Source organism: Littorina saxatilis, linkage group LG9 (genome assembly GCF_037325665.1).
Source record: "Littorina saxatilis isolate snail1 linkage group LG9, US_GU_Lsax_2.0, whole genome shotgun sequence".
In the NCBI taxonomy this organism is placed as follows: Eukaryota; Metazoa; Mollusca; class Gastropoda; order Littorinimorpha; family Littorinidae; genus Littorina; species Littorina saxatilis.
In genome coordinates this window covers 61,772,436-61,787,435 of record NC_090253.1, presented here as the reverse complement: position 1 = coordinate 61,787,435, position 15,000 = coordinate 61,772,436, and the positions used below count along the sequence as shown (strand labels likewise).

General features: G+C 44.9%; 2 protein-coding genes across 2 annotated transcripts in view; both read left to right on the top strand.

Moving 5' to 3' along the window:
- Positions 1 to 15,000, top strand: part of LOC138976711 (sulfotransferase 1C2-like) — a 99,006-nt gene that overhangs the window by 1,202 nt on the left and 82,804 nt on the right. The gene's annotated exons all lie outside the window — the stretch shown is intronic.
- LOC138977308 (uncharacterized) lies at positions 7,083 to 8,693 on the top strand. Its single transcript, XM_070350210.1, has one exon. The coding sequence runs from the start codon at positions 7,083 to 7,085 to the stop codon at positions 8,691 to 8,693; it is 1,611 nt and encodes a 536-aa protein (XP_070206311.1).

Here is a 15,000-nt window from a genome sequence, read left to right as displayed (position 1 = left end):
GTGGTGGTAAGACGTCGGCCTCCTGATCCGGAGGTCGTGAGTTCGAATCCTGATCGCTGCCGCCTTGTGGGGAGTGGAGATTGTTCCGATCTCCCAGGTCAACTTATGTGCAGACCGGCTAGTGACTTAACCCCCTTCGTGTGTACACGCAAGCACAAGACCAAGTGCGCACGGAAAAGATCCTGTAATCCATGTCAGAGTTCGGTGGGTTATAGAAACACGAAAAAATACCCAGAATACCTCCCCCGAAATCGGCGTATGGCTGCCTGAATGGCGGGGTAAAAACGTTCATGCACATAAAAATCCACTCGTGCTAAAAACATGATGGGAGTCTAAGCCCATTAACGAAGAAGAAGAATATAATGTCCCAAATAGGTCCTCAGAGGACGTAAAACCCCAATAGTCAGCCTGTCACGGTGGTATACCTGCACTGAGAAGATAGCCAAAGTGTCCCTACTTCGCAGGGGACCTGTCACGATAGGTATGTTTTGGTCAAAGGGTTAGACAAAGTGGCAACAGCGGGTGTCTTTTATTAGGAGATGTTCTCTCGTCAGAGGGACCCCACAGAGCAGGTACGGCTGTACGTAGAATTGCATGTGTTCACACTGGCGTTTTGCGACTTCATGATTATGGTTTATTGGTTATTACGCTTGAGGTTCCGCGTATATGTGTGTGTGTGTGTGTGTGTGTGTGTGTGTGTGTGTGTGTGTGTGTGTGTGTGTGTGTGAGAGAGAGTGTGTGTGTGTGTGTGTGTGTGTGTGTGTGTGTGTGTGTGAGTGTGTGTGTGTGTGTGTGTGTGTGAGTGTGTGAGTGTGTGTGAGTGTGTGTGTGTGTGTGTGTGTGTGTGTGTGTGTGTGTGTGTGTGTGTGTGTGTGTGTGTGTGTATGTGTTTCATCAGCATTATGATGAGCCAGACGTTAAAGCCACACTCTTTGTAATCATTCATTCACCTTATTCATTTTATATGCAGCTCATTTAAGCAAACACCCCCCCCCCCCGCCCCCTAAAAGGTTCTGTCCGTCTGACTGTCTGTCTGTCCATCTGTCTGTCTGATTTGACCGTATGCCAGTCTGTCTGTCAATCTGTCTCTCACTCTCTCTTGTCTTCTCTCTCTCTCTTCCCCTCTGTCTGTCTGTCTGTCTGTCTGCCAGTCTGCCAGTCTGTCTCTCGCTCTCTCTTGCCCTCTCTCTCTCTCTCTCTCTCTCTCTCTCTCTCTCTCTCTCTTCCCCTCTGTCTGTTTCTCTGTCCCTGTCTCTGTCTGTCTGTCTGTCTGTCGTTCTGTCTGTCTGTCGTTCTGTCTGTCTGTCTGTCTGTCTGTCTGTCTGTCTCCCCTCCTTTCTCTCTCTTTATCTTCATTTGTTGACGTCGACAGATAAAGGCCATTAGTCCTGTCAAAGTCGCAAATCAACCAAACTGTTTTTGACGGTGAGACAAAGGTGACGTAACGGACTTTGAAATAAGGCCGAAACGTTAATGGCCATTTCAACCAGAAAATTTGCCGAAGAAAACAAAACCGCGACATTCTTGTAGATGGGTGGTGTCAACAAGCTGTGGCTTGCACATTGTGCACAGCCAGCTGGAGGCATGTTACGTCCACACATCGCCGATTCACTGTCGTTTTTGCCGTTTGATTCACACCCATGATTTATGGCTCTGTTCCCCCTAGGGGACACAGCTGGTAGTATGCAAGTGAATGGACCACCCTGCTAGGAGTTCATGCTTAATAACTTAGGAATGATGGGCCTTGAAGGTGAATTACAATGATGTTTTTATTCAGCATATTTCTGCTGTCATTAGCTGCATGGTTGTCGTTGGCGTCAGTGTTATCATAATCGTCCTTGCCGCTGTCGACATCGTTATTTCATACCCGATGGCGTCGTGATTGTCGTCCCCCTCCTCCTTCTCAAACACACACACACACACACACACACACACACACACACACACACACACACACACACACACACACACACACACACACACACACACACACATTCAAAATGATAGTTTGCCTTTGTTATGTTAAGAGTGATTTAATCAAAACGGGTCCGGACCTGACCGCTATTACATTTAGCGAGTCACCTAGAATCATTCCTGATTGGTCAAATAGTCATTTGGGGCATTAGAATGGTAATTATTTATGGTCCTTGTAACTGTACAAAATTTGACTTTTGTCAGCCGTGGTTTTTTGGGGGCAAATTGAGACAATTGAGACAAATCTCCTTAATAAATATTGTCGTACTGTATTGTATGAAATGATACTGTATTGTATTGTATTGTATTGTATGGTATGGTATGGTATGGTATGGTGAGGTATGGTATGGTATGAAATGGTATGGTATTGTATTGTATTGTATTGCATTGTATTGTATTGTATTGTATTGTATTGTATTGTCTTGTTTTGTCTTGTATTGTATTTTACTGGCACGCTTTTTATCGCTGTGAGTGACGTACCAGTTCAGTCTGCTGCGCTTGACTTGGTTTTGATGTCGGAAGACCTGTTTTTCGTAATTGTTGTTTCGCGTTCACATTTCCATATCATCCCAGCGCGTTGTTACTTTTGTACCAAAATTGATCCCCAATTGTAATATTCATTTGTGTTGAAGTGTGCAAAATGCAGAATTTTTGCAACCATACTGTAAAAAGTTATTACAATTTAATCAAACTTTTCTGAAAAGTTCCAGTACGTCCCAAAAACTCATCAAATCGCCATGATATTGTACACACTGTTTAGCAATTGTGTTATCAATACTCATGTCAAATTTAAAAGCAATAAAATGAGCCATTCCAAAACAACAGGGTTTTTACCCACATTGCCCACAAAAAATGACGCCAAAACAGGCCTTTTACGGCTTCTAACGAGGCTGACACCTGTCTTCTTCAAAATAACAAAACAACACTGCTAGGCACAACAGCTGAACCAAATTAATTTGTATGGGTAGAAAATGAGCTGTTCTTCAATTTGAGATCAAAAACGGGGTCACTCTTGCTTATTGTGATTTTTTGTGTATTTTAATATCTGCAAATTTGCTTTTGCGAATTTGATTTTGGTGGGTGTCCTAGGTCTCCGGTACACTGCATAAGCACTAATTGATGAAAAATGAAACTCTTTGTTTCAAACGGTAGGGGGATGAATTACCTTTCTGGCAATATACTTGGTTTTACTATAACTGGCCGCATCACAAAGTTCTACAGCTAAATGTATGTGTTTAGTTTTTTTTATGACGATTAGTGTAGAACAAATATAATCAACGGCCCCTTTTCTTTCTTTTTTCCCCTTTCGGCTTTATCGCGTTGCAGTTGATTCCCAGACAGTAACCCCGACCAGACAACACCCACAGCCATTAACCTTAAAGGCACAGTAAGCCTCCCGTAAACCATCACAGATACGGTCAGGCTTTTACACACAGTACAAACACCATTTCATTTAAACACTCACCAATTGAGAACATCCTAGGTGCCCTCCGTAAAGAGCGAACAATTTTCAAAGAATTTATTTTTGCGTGGTTTATCTTACCCCTGAGCCATCGTGAACCCGTGTGATCCAGTTTTCCCTTTTCACAATGCAGTCGTCATAGTTAGTCATTTGAATGCGACTCGACGTGAGCTTATCTACAATAGCACGTTTTTTTTATGCACGAAACAACGGCTGTGGTTCACAAGAACTCTAGCGATGGCTTTTGACTGTTGAGAGGAACGGCGATTTGCACTGATAAACCGGCCGTCGTCTGCTACGACCCTTGCGTGACCCTGCTTCCGGGCTTTTCTTTTTTTAAACTTTCACAACTTCGAATTGTTCTGATCTTGTCTTGATGAAAAACGAATTCTTTTATGATTAAAGAATGTTTGTGTAACAAGCTGTCAATTTATTATTTAGATTTTAAAAGTTAGGTCTAGCGCAAAAACGAGGCGCCGTTGTTGTTAACGGAACAAGTCTACGAAAATAAATTCTTTGAAAATGTCTCACGCTCGACAGAAAGCAGCCAGGATGTTCCCGTTCGGTGAGCGTTCAAATGGAAGTATGCTTGTACTGTATTTAGACGCTCGGGGAGCTCTGTGATGGTTTACGGGAGGCTTACTGTGCCTTTAAAACAACGCAGACTTCTTATCACGAAAACATACATAAGTGTCCCTGATTAGATAACGAACGATTTAAAAAAAAATGTATGCTTTATTTAGGACATTTGATTAAAGGGGCAATGTTCAGTTTTTGAAGAAGACCGGCACGGTTGGCCTAGTGGTAAGGCGTCCGCCCCGTGATCGGGAGGTCGTGGGTTCGAACCCCGGCCGGGTCATACCTAAAATTTAAAATTGGCAATCTAGTGGCTGCTCCGCCTGGCGTCTGGCATTATGGGGGTAGTGCTAGGACTGGTTGGTCCGGTGTCAGAATAATGTGACTGGGTGAGACATGAAGCCTGTGCTTCGACTTCTTTCTGTCTTGTGTGTGGCACACGTTATATGTCAAAGCAGCACCGCCCTGATAAAACAAAAAAGTTTTTGAAGAAGGTTCAGTTTTAAAGGGGACACTGTATGATATTCTTACTTGATTATCCTGATGAATTCTTGATGAGATCTTTATATACATGCTTTCTGCAGTCGCTAAAATGAACACAGTGCACAGCTCTGGTAATTTCACATCAGTGGGTATCTGCAGTATTATGCATACACACGTATAAAACAATTGCTTGGAAACGCATACGTTCTCTGGTAGGAGAGGAAATTAAAAACGTACGTTCTAGTCTCTGTTCAAAATCCGAGAAAGCAAAATCGTTAGAGAAAATAATGCTTGTGCTTCGGTGCAGACGGCTGCTGTCTTGACATTCTAATAATTTACAAAGTTTGTCACGTCCTTCATGTTCTCACCGTCCTAGAACATTCTGTAACACTGTTGTTTAGACGTCACGCATTTATATCACGTGTTTACGATTCTCCATGTACCCCATGTTTTCTTTTCCTTCTTCCTATTCTTACACCCTTGACATTAGTGGCAGGTATCAGCTAGGCTCTGGATTCATTTCGGAAAATTCAATTGGTTTCGTCTGCTCAACGTATACCAACCACAAAGCACTCGAACAATATTAATCGGGACTTTGACCAGGAAGTTTAAGGCGTTAAATACATTTGAACTTGATTACCATAGCTACGGAGCACTTAACATTGCAGGTGTGTCCTAGTCACGGTACAGCTAGTGTCCCTTGGAGTTCGCAAGGTTAAATTCGACAGATATTATTTTCATAACGGCGTGAGGGACACCGTGCCTTTTCCACTCCACGGAGTCTGTTCATCCATTTATTTTTCACTTCTGACAGTTATCCATAACGCTAGCAGACGAAACTCGTGCGAATTAGGGTACCCTAATCTATCATCTAACAAATGCGTGCACGTTTCACCGCTCGGTGAAAACAGTTGCGAAAAGGTAGGACAGAGCGAAAACAAAGACAGATTATATTGAAACTTGAGAGTCTGCAAGGATGACATTTTAGGTTTCTGGAACGTTTAATTATTGACAAAACAAAACGTTACATTTACAGTACGTCGACCCAGCGATCTTTTAAGTAGACACACAGACAGAGAATCACCTCTGATACAAATAATCAACTTATCTCAAAATCGGCCATGGAACTCGCTTGCAAAATGCGGGCGAGGTAATGGTTGCAAGGATTGACGGGCGCTGTGGCGGGGTGATAAGACGTCGGCCTCTTAATCGGAAGTGGATTTTTACGTGCATGACCGTTTTTACCCCGCCATTCAGGCAGCATACGCCGATTTCGGGGGAGGCATGCTGGGTATTTTCGTGTTTCTATAACCCACCGAACTCTGACATGGATAACAGGATCTTTTCTGTGCGCACTTGGTCTTGTGTTTGCGTGTACACACGAAGGGGGTTAGTTAAGTCACTATAGCATGTCTGCATATAAGTTGACCTGGGAGATCGGAAAAATCTCCCCTCTTAACCTACCAGGCGGCAGCGACCGGGATTCGAACTCACGCCCACCTCCCGATTAGAAGGCCGACGTCTTACCACCACGCCGCTGCGCCCGTCAGTGAGTACTTTAGCGCTGGAGGCGATTTCAGACAGATTTATTAGCGAGGACGGTATCACTTTAACAAGCTGAGAGCATGTACAGGGCACAATTACAATGCACTGTTGAGCAATACTAACTTGTAAGCGGTCGGTGACCCACTATAGCTCTAAGGAGTCATTGATCGACTTTTTTCTCTTTCTCCCTCCAAGTGTCGGCCCTTTTCTTTTGGCTTGTAAATGCACCACCCCGAAATACACCCCGAGTGTCTCGCGACCCGGAGTGACAAGCCTGGAGTAGACACCCGTAAACTGCAAAACCTGGTGGAGAGTTTAAGTGCTGTTCACATTGCAGACTTTCTAGCAACTTTCCCCCAACTTTCACGCGATTGTTTTCGGCGCCAAGTCAAATGAAAATCGCGCAGACGCTCAAACTAGTTTTAAGCAGCGATTCTCGGCAGATTTGAAGGCTGGTTCAACTATCGGAGCTACATGTACCTCCTAATGCGAGAAGATCAGTTTGGCAAGAGCTAACCAATCAGTAAGCGCGATAAGAAAAGTCTGCACAAAATCTGCGACAAGTCATGGCCGAGTCCAGCAGCGCTCAACTGAGTTTTTGGTCGCGGTTAAATCTGTCCTAAATCGAACCTAAATCGTTGGGGCCTTTCCCATGGCATATTTTTTGCCGACTTGTCCTCAACAACTCGGGAGCGATTTTAAACCGACACAACTTGGGGAAAAGTTAGTTAAAAGTCTGTCATGTGAACAGCACTTTAGACGGGCACCTTTTTTTTTAAGGAGGGTGACGGGTGGCTTTGCAACGGACAGGTGTCGTTGCAATCCAAGCCAGGGGTATCACTGGCAAATCAAGATGCATTTCTCAGTGCATACAGCTTGGCTGTGTTGAGGAGAAGACACTGCACGATGTTCTCCTCTGCGTGCCTGCGCGTGATGTATGAATGCAACATACCCCGGCTGAAAATGAGTCCCTCATAGGTGTGGGGAAGGAATCGTCTATCCTTCTGAAGGATGTTTGGCGGATCAGACCGTGACGGGCACAATGGCCGATCAGACCGTGACGGGCACAATGGACGATCAGACCGTGACGGGCACAATGGCGGATCAGACCGTGACGGGCACAATGGCCGATCAGACCGTGACGGGCACAATGACCGTGACGGGCACAATGGCCGATCAGACCGTGACGGGCACAATGGCGGATCAGACCGTGACGGGCACAATGGACGATCAGACCGTGACGAGCACAATGGACGATCAGACCGTGACGAGCACAATGACCGTGACGGGCACAATGGCCGATCAGACCGTGACGGGCACAATGGCCGATCAGACCGTGACGAGCACAATGGACGATCAGACCGTGACGAGCACAATGACCGTGACGGGCACAATGGCCGATCAGACCGTGACGAGCACAATGACCGTGACGGGCACAATGGCCGATCAGACCGTGACGGGCACAATGGCCGATCAGACCGTGACGAGCACAATGGACGATCAGACCGTGACGAGCACAATGACCGTGACGGGCACAATGGCCGATCAGACCGTGACGGGCACAATGGCCGATCAGACCGTGACGAGCACAATGGCCGATCAGACCGTGACGAGCACAATGGACGATCAGACCGTGACGAGCACAATGACCGTGACGGGCACAATGGCCGATCAGACCGTGACGAGCACAATGGACGATCAGACCGTGACGAGCACAATGACCGTGACGGGCACAATGGCCGATCAGACCGTGACGAGCACAATGACCGTGACGGGCACAATGGCCGATCAGACCGTGACGGGCACAATGGCCGATCAGACCGTGACGAGCACAATGGACGATCAGACCGTGACGAGCACAATGGACGATCAGACCGTGACGGGCACAATGGCCGATCAGACCGTGACGGGCACAATGGCCGATCAGACCGTGACGAGCACAATGGCCGATCAGACCGTGACGGGCACAATGGCCGATCAGACCGTGACGAGCACAACGGCCGATCAGACCGTGACGGGCACAATGGCCGATCAGACCGTGACGAGCACAATGGCCGATCAGACCGTGACGAGCACAATGACCGTGACGGGCACAATGGCCGATCAGACCGTGACGGGCACAATGGACGATCAGACCGTGACGAGCACAATGGCCGATCAGACCGTGACGAGCACAATAACCGTGACGGGCACAATGGCCGATCAGACCGTGACGGGCACAATGGCCGATCAGACCGTGACGAGCACAATGGCCGATCAGACCGTGACGAGCACAATGACCGTGACGGGCACAATGGCCGATCAGACCGTGACGAGCACAATGGACGATCAGACCGTGACGAGCACAATGACCGTGACGGGCACAATGGCCGATCAGACCGTGACGAGCACAATGGACGATCAGACCGTGACGAGCACAATGACCGTGACGGGCACAATGGCCGATCAGACCGTGACGGGCACAATGGCCGATCAGACCGTGACGGGCACAATGGCCGATCAGACCGTGACGGGCACAATGGCCGATCAGACCGTGACGGGCACAATGACCGATCAGACCGTGACGGGCACAATGGCCGATCAGACCGTGACGGGCACAATGGCCGATCAGACCGTGACGGGCACAACGGCCTTGTGGAGAAGACGCCGTTGAGTGTTCGAATCCCATCCGCGCCTGGTGGGTTAAGGGTGGAGATTTTTTCTATCTCCCAGGTCAACTTATGTGCAGACTTGCTAGTGCCTTATCCCCCTTCGCAAGCAAAAGAGCAAATGCGCACGGAAAAGATCCTGTACTCCATGTCAGAGTTCGCTGGGTTATAGAGACACAAAAATACCAAAACATGCATCCCCCGAAATCGGCGTATGGCTGCTTAAATGACTGGGTAAAAACGATGAAACACGAAGAAGAAGAATTGACCGATCGTTCACTGTGCAAGAACATGTGATACGCTGCTGAATGGAATATATTCACCTCTGTTTGTTACTGAATGCCTACCCGGGGTATATAATTGCATATACACCCGGAGTTGATACATATATGTGTATGGGCGGGGATATAGCTCAGTTGGTAGCGCGCTGGATTTGTATTCAGTTGGCCGCTGTCAGCGTGAGTTCGATCCCAGGTTCGGCGGAAATTTATTTCAGAGTCAACTTTGTGTGCAGACTCTCTTCGGTGTCCGAACCCTCCCCCCGTGTACACTACATTGGGTGTGCACGTTAAAGATCCCACGATTGACAAAAGGGTCTTTCCTGGCAAAATTGCTTAGGCACAGTTAATAATTGTCTACCTATACCCGTGTGACTTGGAATAATAGGCCGCGAAAGGTAAATATGCGCCGAAATGGCTGCAATCTACTGGCCGTATAAAATTTCATCTCACACGGCATCACTGCAGAGCGCCTAGAACTGTACCCACGGAATATGCGCGATATAAGCCTCATTGATTGATTGATTGATTAAATATGCGTCTATGCGCAGGGGTGTCGTTTGGGTCGGCCCTTCGGCCAATCGCCGATTTTTTTTTACTTTGGCCGAAACTTTCATGTCCCTATCGGCCAAATGTCCGAAGAGTATTCGCCTAAATCGGCCAAAGTTTGTCCATTTTTTTGTATTGGTCAGGCTTTGATTGCTAAAACTGCTGCCGATGTACTTTAGTCAACTGACTGACGTTTATTTCCTTCGCGAATACCAAAAACGAAACATCAATGTTTTGAACGGAAGCCATTGCCAAAAAATATAGATGCCAGAGTGGTTTCCCTTGGACACTCTCAGCGTTTGCGCTCGCCGGTTCGCGATAGTTTATCAGTCAGTCAGTGCTTTCGATTTGGATTTGAACATCATGTCGCAAACAAAAATGAAAAAAAACTAAATTGGCCATGGTTTGCTACCCTTCGCCAAGGTAAGTGATTCCGGACAAAATGACAGGAACACTGCGAATGTGGACAGTGTCAGTGTGAGTGGTAGTAGTGTTGTCGAGTCGATCGAAGCAGACGACATAGCAGACGATAGTCACCGCGAATCGAAATCTGCTGAGCCAGAGAATGAAAAGCGTCCTCCAAATCGTGGTTTCCAAGCAAAGTGGCTCACCCTACACGGTTTTGTATTGGTGTTTTACCAGTCTTGTTTGCCAAGGCTTGTCAAGATTAGCACAAGATTGAAAGAGTTTTACTTTGAAGAAATTAAAGTTAAAGGTTTGAAAAAGTTTCAGAGAACTGGTGTCTGATGTAGTTAAATCAGCAAAGCTGATTGTTTCAGTTGCAGTAAGCAACATATAATCCAGAAGCGGATTAGGGTGTTACAGGGGTTCCAGACCCCCCCCCCAACAACAACCAACAAAAAAATTTCTGTCTGAATATATATGTTTTTTTTCTGTCTGTAAAGCCAGGGGAAGAGTTAATTGTTTAATTGTCACAGTATGCGACATGTCTTCCTTCTAACCATACCATATGATGTCGGGAGCAGATATCAGTGAAGATAAATTGCCATTATTTAATACTAACGTTAAAAGAAATAATGAGTGGCTGCTGACACCAGTTGATCATGTTTAAAATCAAGGATAAGCGACAAATTGTTTATAAAATAGCTAAAATTCTCCCCAACGGGACCCTGGCCCCTGGCCCCTATAATCTGAGTTCCTAAGACAATGATTGTATGTATTGGTGTTCCCCTCTTGAGTCTTGTGCTTCAATGTTGCGGTGACTTTGTATGAGCCAAAAATAATAGCCGAAAATTTTCCAAGATGTCCTAAAGCTTTCTGACAGTTTCGGCCAAATGTCCCAACATGAAAATGTCTAGCAACACCCCTGTATGCGCGGGGTATATAACTGCATTACCCACCGGGAGAAAGGATCATTGTTCAATCCTTTGCAATGAGCGAGCGAGTAATAGAATATGCATACAGTGGTAAAAACCTATCTAGGACCAAGGGCGTTTACCTCTGCTACACAAAGGCGTATTTTCCTCTGCGTTCGCTATCGTAAAAGCGCATTCAAAGGCTCTATATAAATCTGTGTGTGTGCACTGAGGAAAGAGTTGTAATCTTTGGTTCTTTGAGTCTTGGGTCTACAGTTTTGTAAATGTATGACAATGTACCACCTGAGAAGGGTTCAACAACCAACTGCCACATGGAACACAATATAGCTCGGTTGTCGCAAGGTGCATGTGACCGGGTACATCAATACTGCACATGGCAAAACCAGGTTGGTGCATATAGTTTGTGTGGTGAAGGTCGCTTTTGGGTCAGGCTTTTCCCAATGCTCTTTCTCCCCCCCCCCCCTCTCTCTCTCTCTCGCCCTCTCTCTCTCTCTGTCTCTCTCCCCCCCCCCTCTCCCTCTCTCTCCCTCTCTCTCTCTCTCTCCCTCTCTCTCTCCCTTTCTCTCTCTCTCTCTCCCTCCCTCTCTCTCTCCCTCTCTCTCGCTCCCTCTCTCTCTCACTCCCCCCCTCTCTCTCTCTCTCTCTCTCCCTCCCTCCCTCTCTCTGTCTCTGTCTCTGTCTGTCTGTCTGTCTGTCTGTCTGTCTGTCTCTCTCTCTCTCTCTCTCTCTCTCGCTCTCTCTGCAATTACTGCAAGAAAGCTTAAACCAGTTGAGTGAATGGACTGAGCGAAATCACGTGTCCCTTATCCCGCAAAAAAACAAAATGCATGATAATAACAACTAGGCAAAAACGCCAGAACATAACCTCAACATTCCACGATCTAACTGGTAAAGATAAGCTTGTTGAAAAAGTCGACCATCATAAAGTTTTGGGAGTGACCATTGATAACAACCTGTCTTGGTCACATCACATCGAACAACTTTCTAAACTCATGTCCGAGAAAGTTTATTTATTATCTAGAATCAAGCACTTTCTGAATTTGGAAGCCAGGAAATTATTCTTTAATGCTCATATTCAGCCTGCCATTGATTACGCGTCTACCTTGTGGGACTCGGCAAGTGATGTTTCATTCAAACCACTCATTAGATTACACAAACGAGCGCTTAAAGTCGTCTTATTAAAGAAAACAACCCTATTTGAGTTAGACTACGTACACTTAGGAATTCTTCCTCTGAAGGCAAGGCTAGGTTATAATAAAGTTATAACCCTTATGCATACAATTATTCATGGCCGGATGTGTAATTCAAACCATATTTTCCAAATTCACGTTAAAAAATTCACGCCAATTGATGAGATTGAACACTCTTCTACCTAGGATTGACCTATTCAAGTCTAGTTTAGTTGATATAGGTAGCAGCCTCTGGAACACTCCTCCGGCAATCCTGCGGCAAACTACCAGCACACACGTTTTTAAGACCAGATATACATCTGATCTCATGAAGTCAAAATAAACATTATTTGTCGCTATAGAAACCGGTGCTTTTCAACAATGTATTTTTTTAATTCTTTTTTTGTTTACTGATTTTTTCGAATGTCAATGGGCATGGTGCTTACAGCTTTGTTGTGTCAATGCAATCTACTCTTTAATACTATACTCACGTCAAATGAACTCACATCTTTAATTTAAGCCGTGTATTGTATGTACATTTATACTATGTTCTTACTTCATTTTATTTATAAACATGTAGCATTAGTTTGTGTCTTTACTTGTTTATTCTTTAGCCATTTTAGACTAGTCCCTCTTTAGGGCGAGGGCCGGATGTAAAAAAGCAGAGCACTGCTTACTCTATTACCCTCGTTAAATAAAGAATTGTTCTTGTTCTTGTTCTTGTTCTCTCTCTCTAACACATAAGACATAAGACACAAGATAAGACATAAGATGATTTATTGTCCATACAATTAATACAATGGTTGGAAAAGTTATGTTATAAGAAGTCTTATATCGCGCGCGTATCTCCAGACTCGGACTCAAGGCGCAGGGATCTATTTATGCCGTGTGAGATGGAATTTTTTTCACAATACATCACGCATTCACATCGACCAGCAGATCGCAGCCATTTCGGCGCATATCCTACTTTTCACGGCCTATTATTCCAAGTCACACGGGTATTTTGGTGGACATTTTTTATCTATGCCTATACAATTTTGCCAGGAAAGACCCTTTTGTCAATCGTGGGATCTTTAACGTGCACACCCGAATGTAGTGTACACGAAGGGACCTCGGTTTTTCGTCTCATCCGAAAGACTAGCACTTGAACCCACCACCTAGGTTAGGAAAGGGGGGAGAAAATTGCTAACGCCCTGACCCAGGGTCGAACTCGCAACCTCTCGCTTCCGAGCGCAAGTGCGTTACCACTCGGCCACCCAGTCCTGAGTGTGGTTCATCTGCTCTTAACACAACCAAACAACATATGACCACAACCTTAAAAAACAAAAAAAAGAACAATAAAACATACGAAGTAAGAACACCCAAAGTACTCCAGACAGGCACGTCCGCCACATCCATACTGCACACATCTATCTATACTGAAAGGCATAAATTCTGCAAATAGTGCATTGAACAATTTTGCTCTCAAACGAAAATCAGATTGAACCTGTAATTTGTAGTTGACATCTTGAGTGTCAGAGCAAATGTTTCACGCTGTCAGCGTGCGCTTTGCAGTATTGCTGATCCAGCCACAGCTCACTGTGCTAATAAAGACAATGGGCTGAACGGGAGACAATAACGTAAAAAAGATAGTGTATGGCCCTATAAAATGCAACAGGCTGTTTGGCTGTATCAGATATCGCAATCATGCCACGACTTGATGAAGGAGAGAGACAGCAAGCGATTGGGATGCTTAGAGCTGGCCAAAGCATTGAACGTGATGAACACTGAACGGTTTCCGAAATCATTGCGCTTGGACTCAGTCACTTTTTTTGAAAACTTGTCATTTCATGATGTTCTATTCAAAATCAATGAAGCGAAGGTTTATAAACACTAAAATGGCCAATAAATAAAATATTCAAACATTGAAAACATTTACCACTGAGTTGATTTTTTGTGATTTTTGTAAAGTTCAGTTTGCGGAATTTATGCCTCTCGGTATATTTCCATATCCCTGGCTGTATCGGTGTCTCAGTCTCTTCTCTCTCTTTGTCTCTGCCTGTCTTTATCTCTGCCTCTCTGAAAATCTGTCTGTCTCACTTTTCTCTACCCTCATTTTTTCTATGTATTAAGTCATTTCTGAATATTATTCTTTTCTTCGCAATTTATTTTTTGTAACAATACCCCGCCCCCCCCCCTCCTCTCTCTCTCTCTCTCTCTCTCTCTCTCTCTCTCTCTCTCTCTCTCTCTCTCTCTTTGTGAATAGGCTTTCGACTGAACTATTTTGTATATAATAGATAAACATTCATTATGCAGTTCAGCATAAAGGCCTGTTGCGACATAGCCAGCAGGTTTAGTTTTTTCTCCTGCTATCCGTACATCTAATTGTGTCAATACTGGCCTTTTCAAACTGCAGTGAGGGCGAAAATACGTACATGCTTGACACGGATTATTTGTGTGGGCCATTTGTTTTTTTCTTCCTTTTTTTCTTCTTCTTTTTTGTGTGTCAAGGTCTAGGTCTTTTTTTAATTATATAAACATAATTATGTGGGCCATTTCTAGAAGCAATTAGGGCCGACCATTTTGCTCTAAAAATTGACCGTTATCGTCTTATTAACTAAGGTAGGCTGCAAGAGTTTTTGAATTGTTTGCGGTTGTTGCTTCAACCCATCTTTCTTCCTGCTTCCCTTCTTTTTCTTTCTTTCTTCTTATTGCTTTTTAAAACATTTTTTATCAGGCGGGTAGCATGTCCTTCTGGACTTGTATGTCAAGTCTCATGACGATCTGTCTGGTAGTGGGTTTCATGTTTCGGAATCGCTCGATCTACACAATCATACGCACACGCGACCACCCTCGTCTCGATTCACAGTCTATCTGAAAACACTAGTCAAAACTTGATAAAAAAAAAAATTCAAAAAATAAAAATAAAAATAAATAAAAAAGGGAAAGCAACGTAAACAAAGAGGCTCTACAAGGCTTGCCAATGGCACACAAACAGAC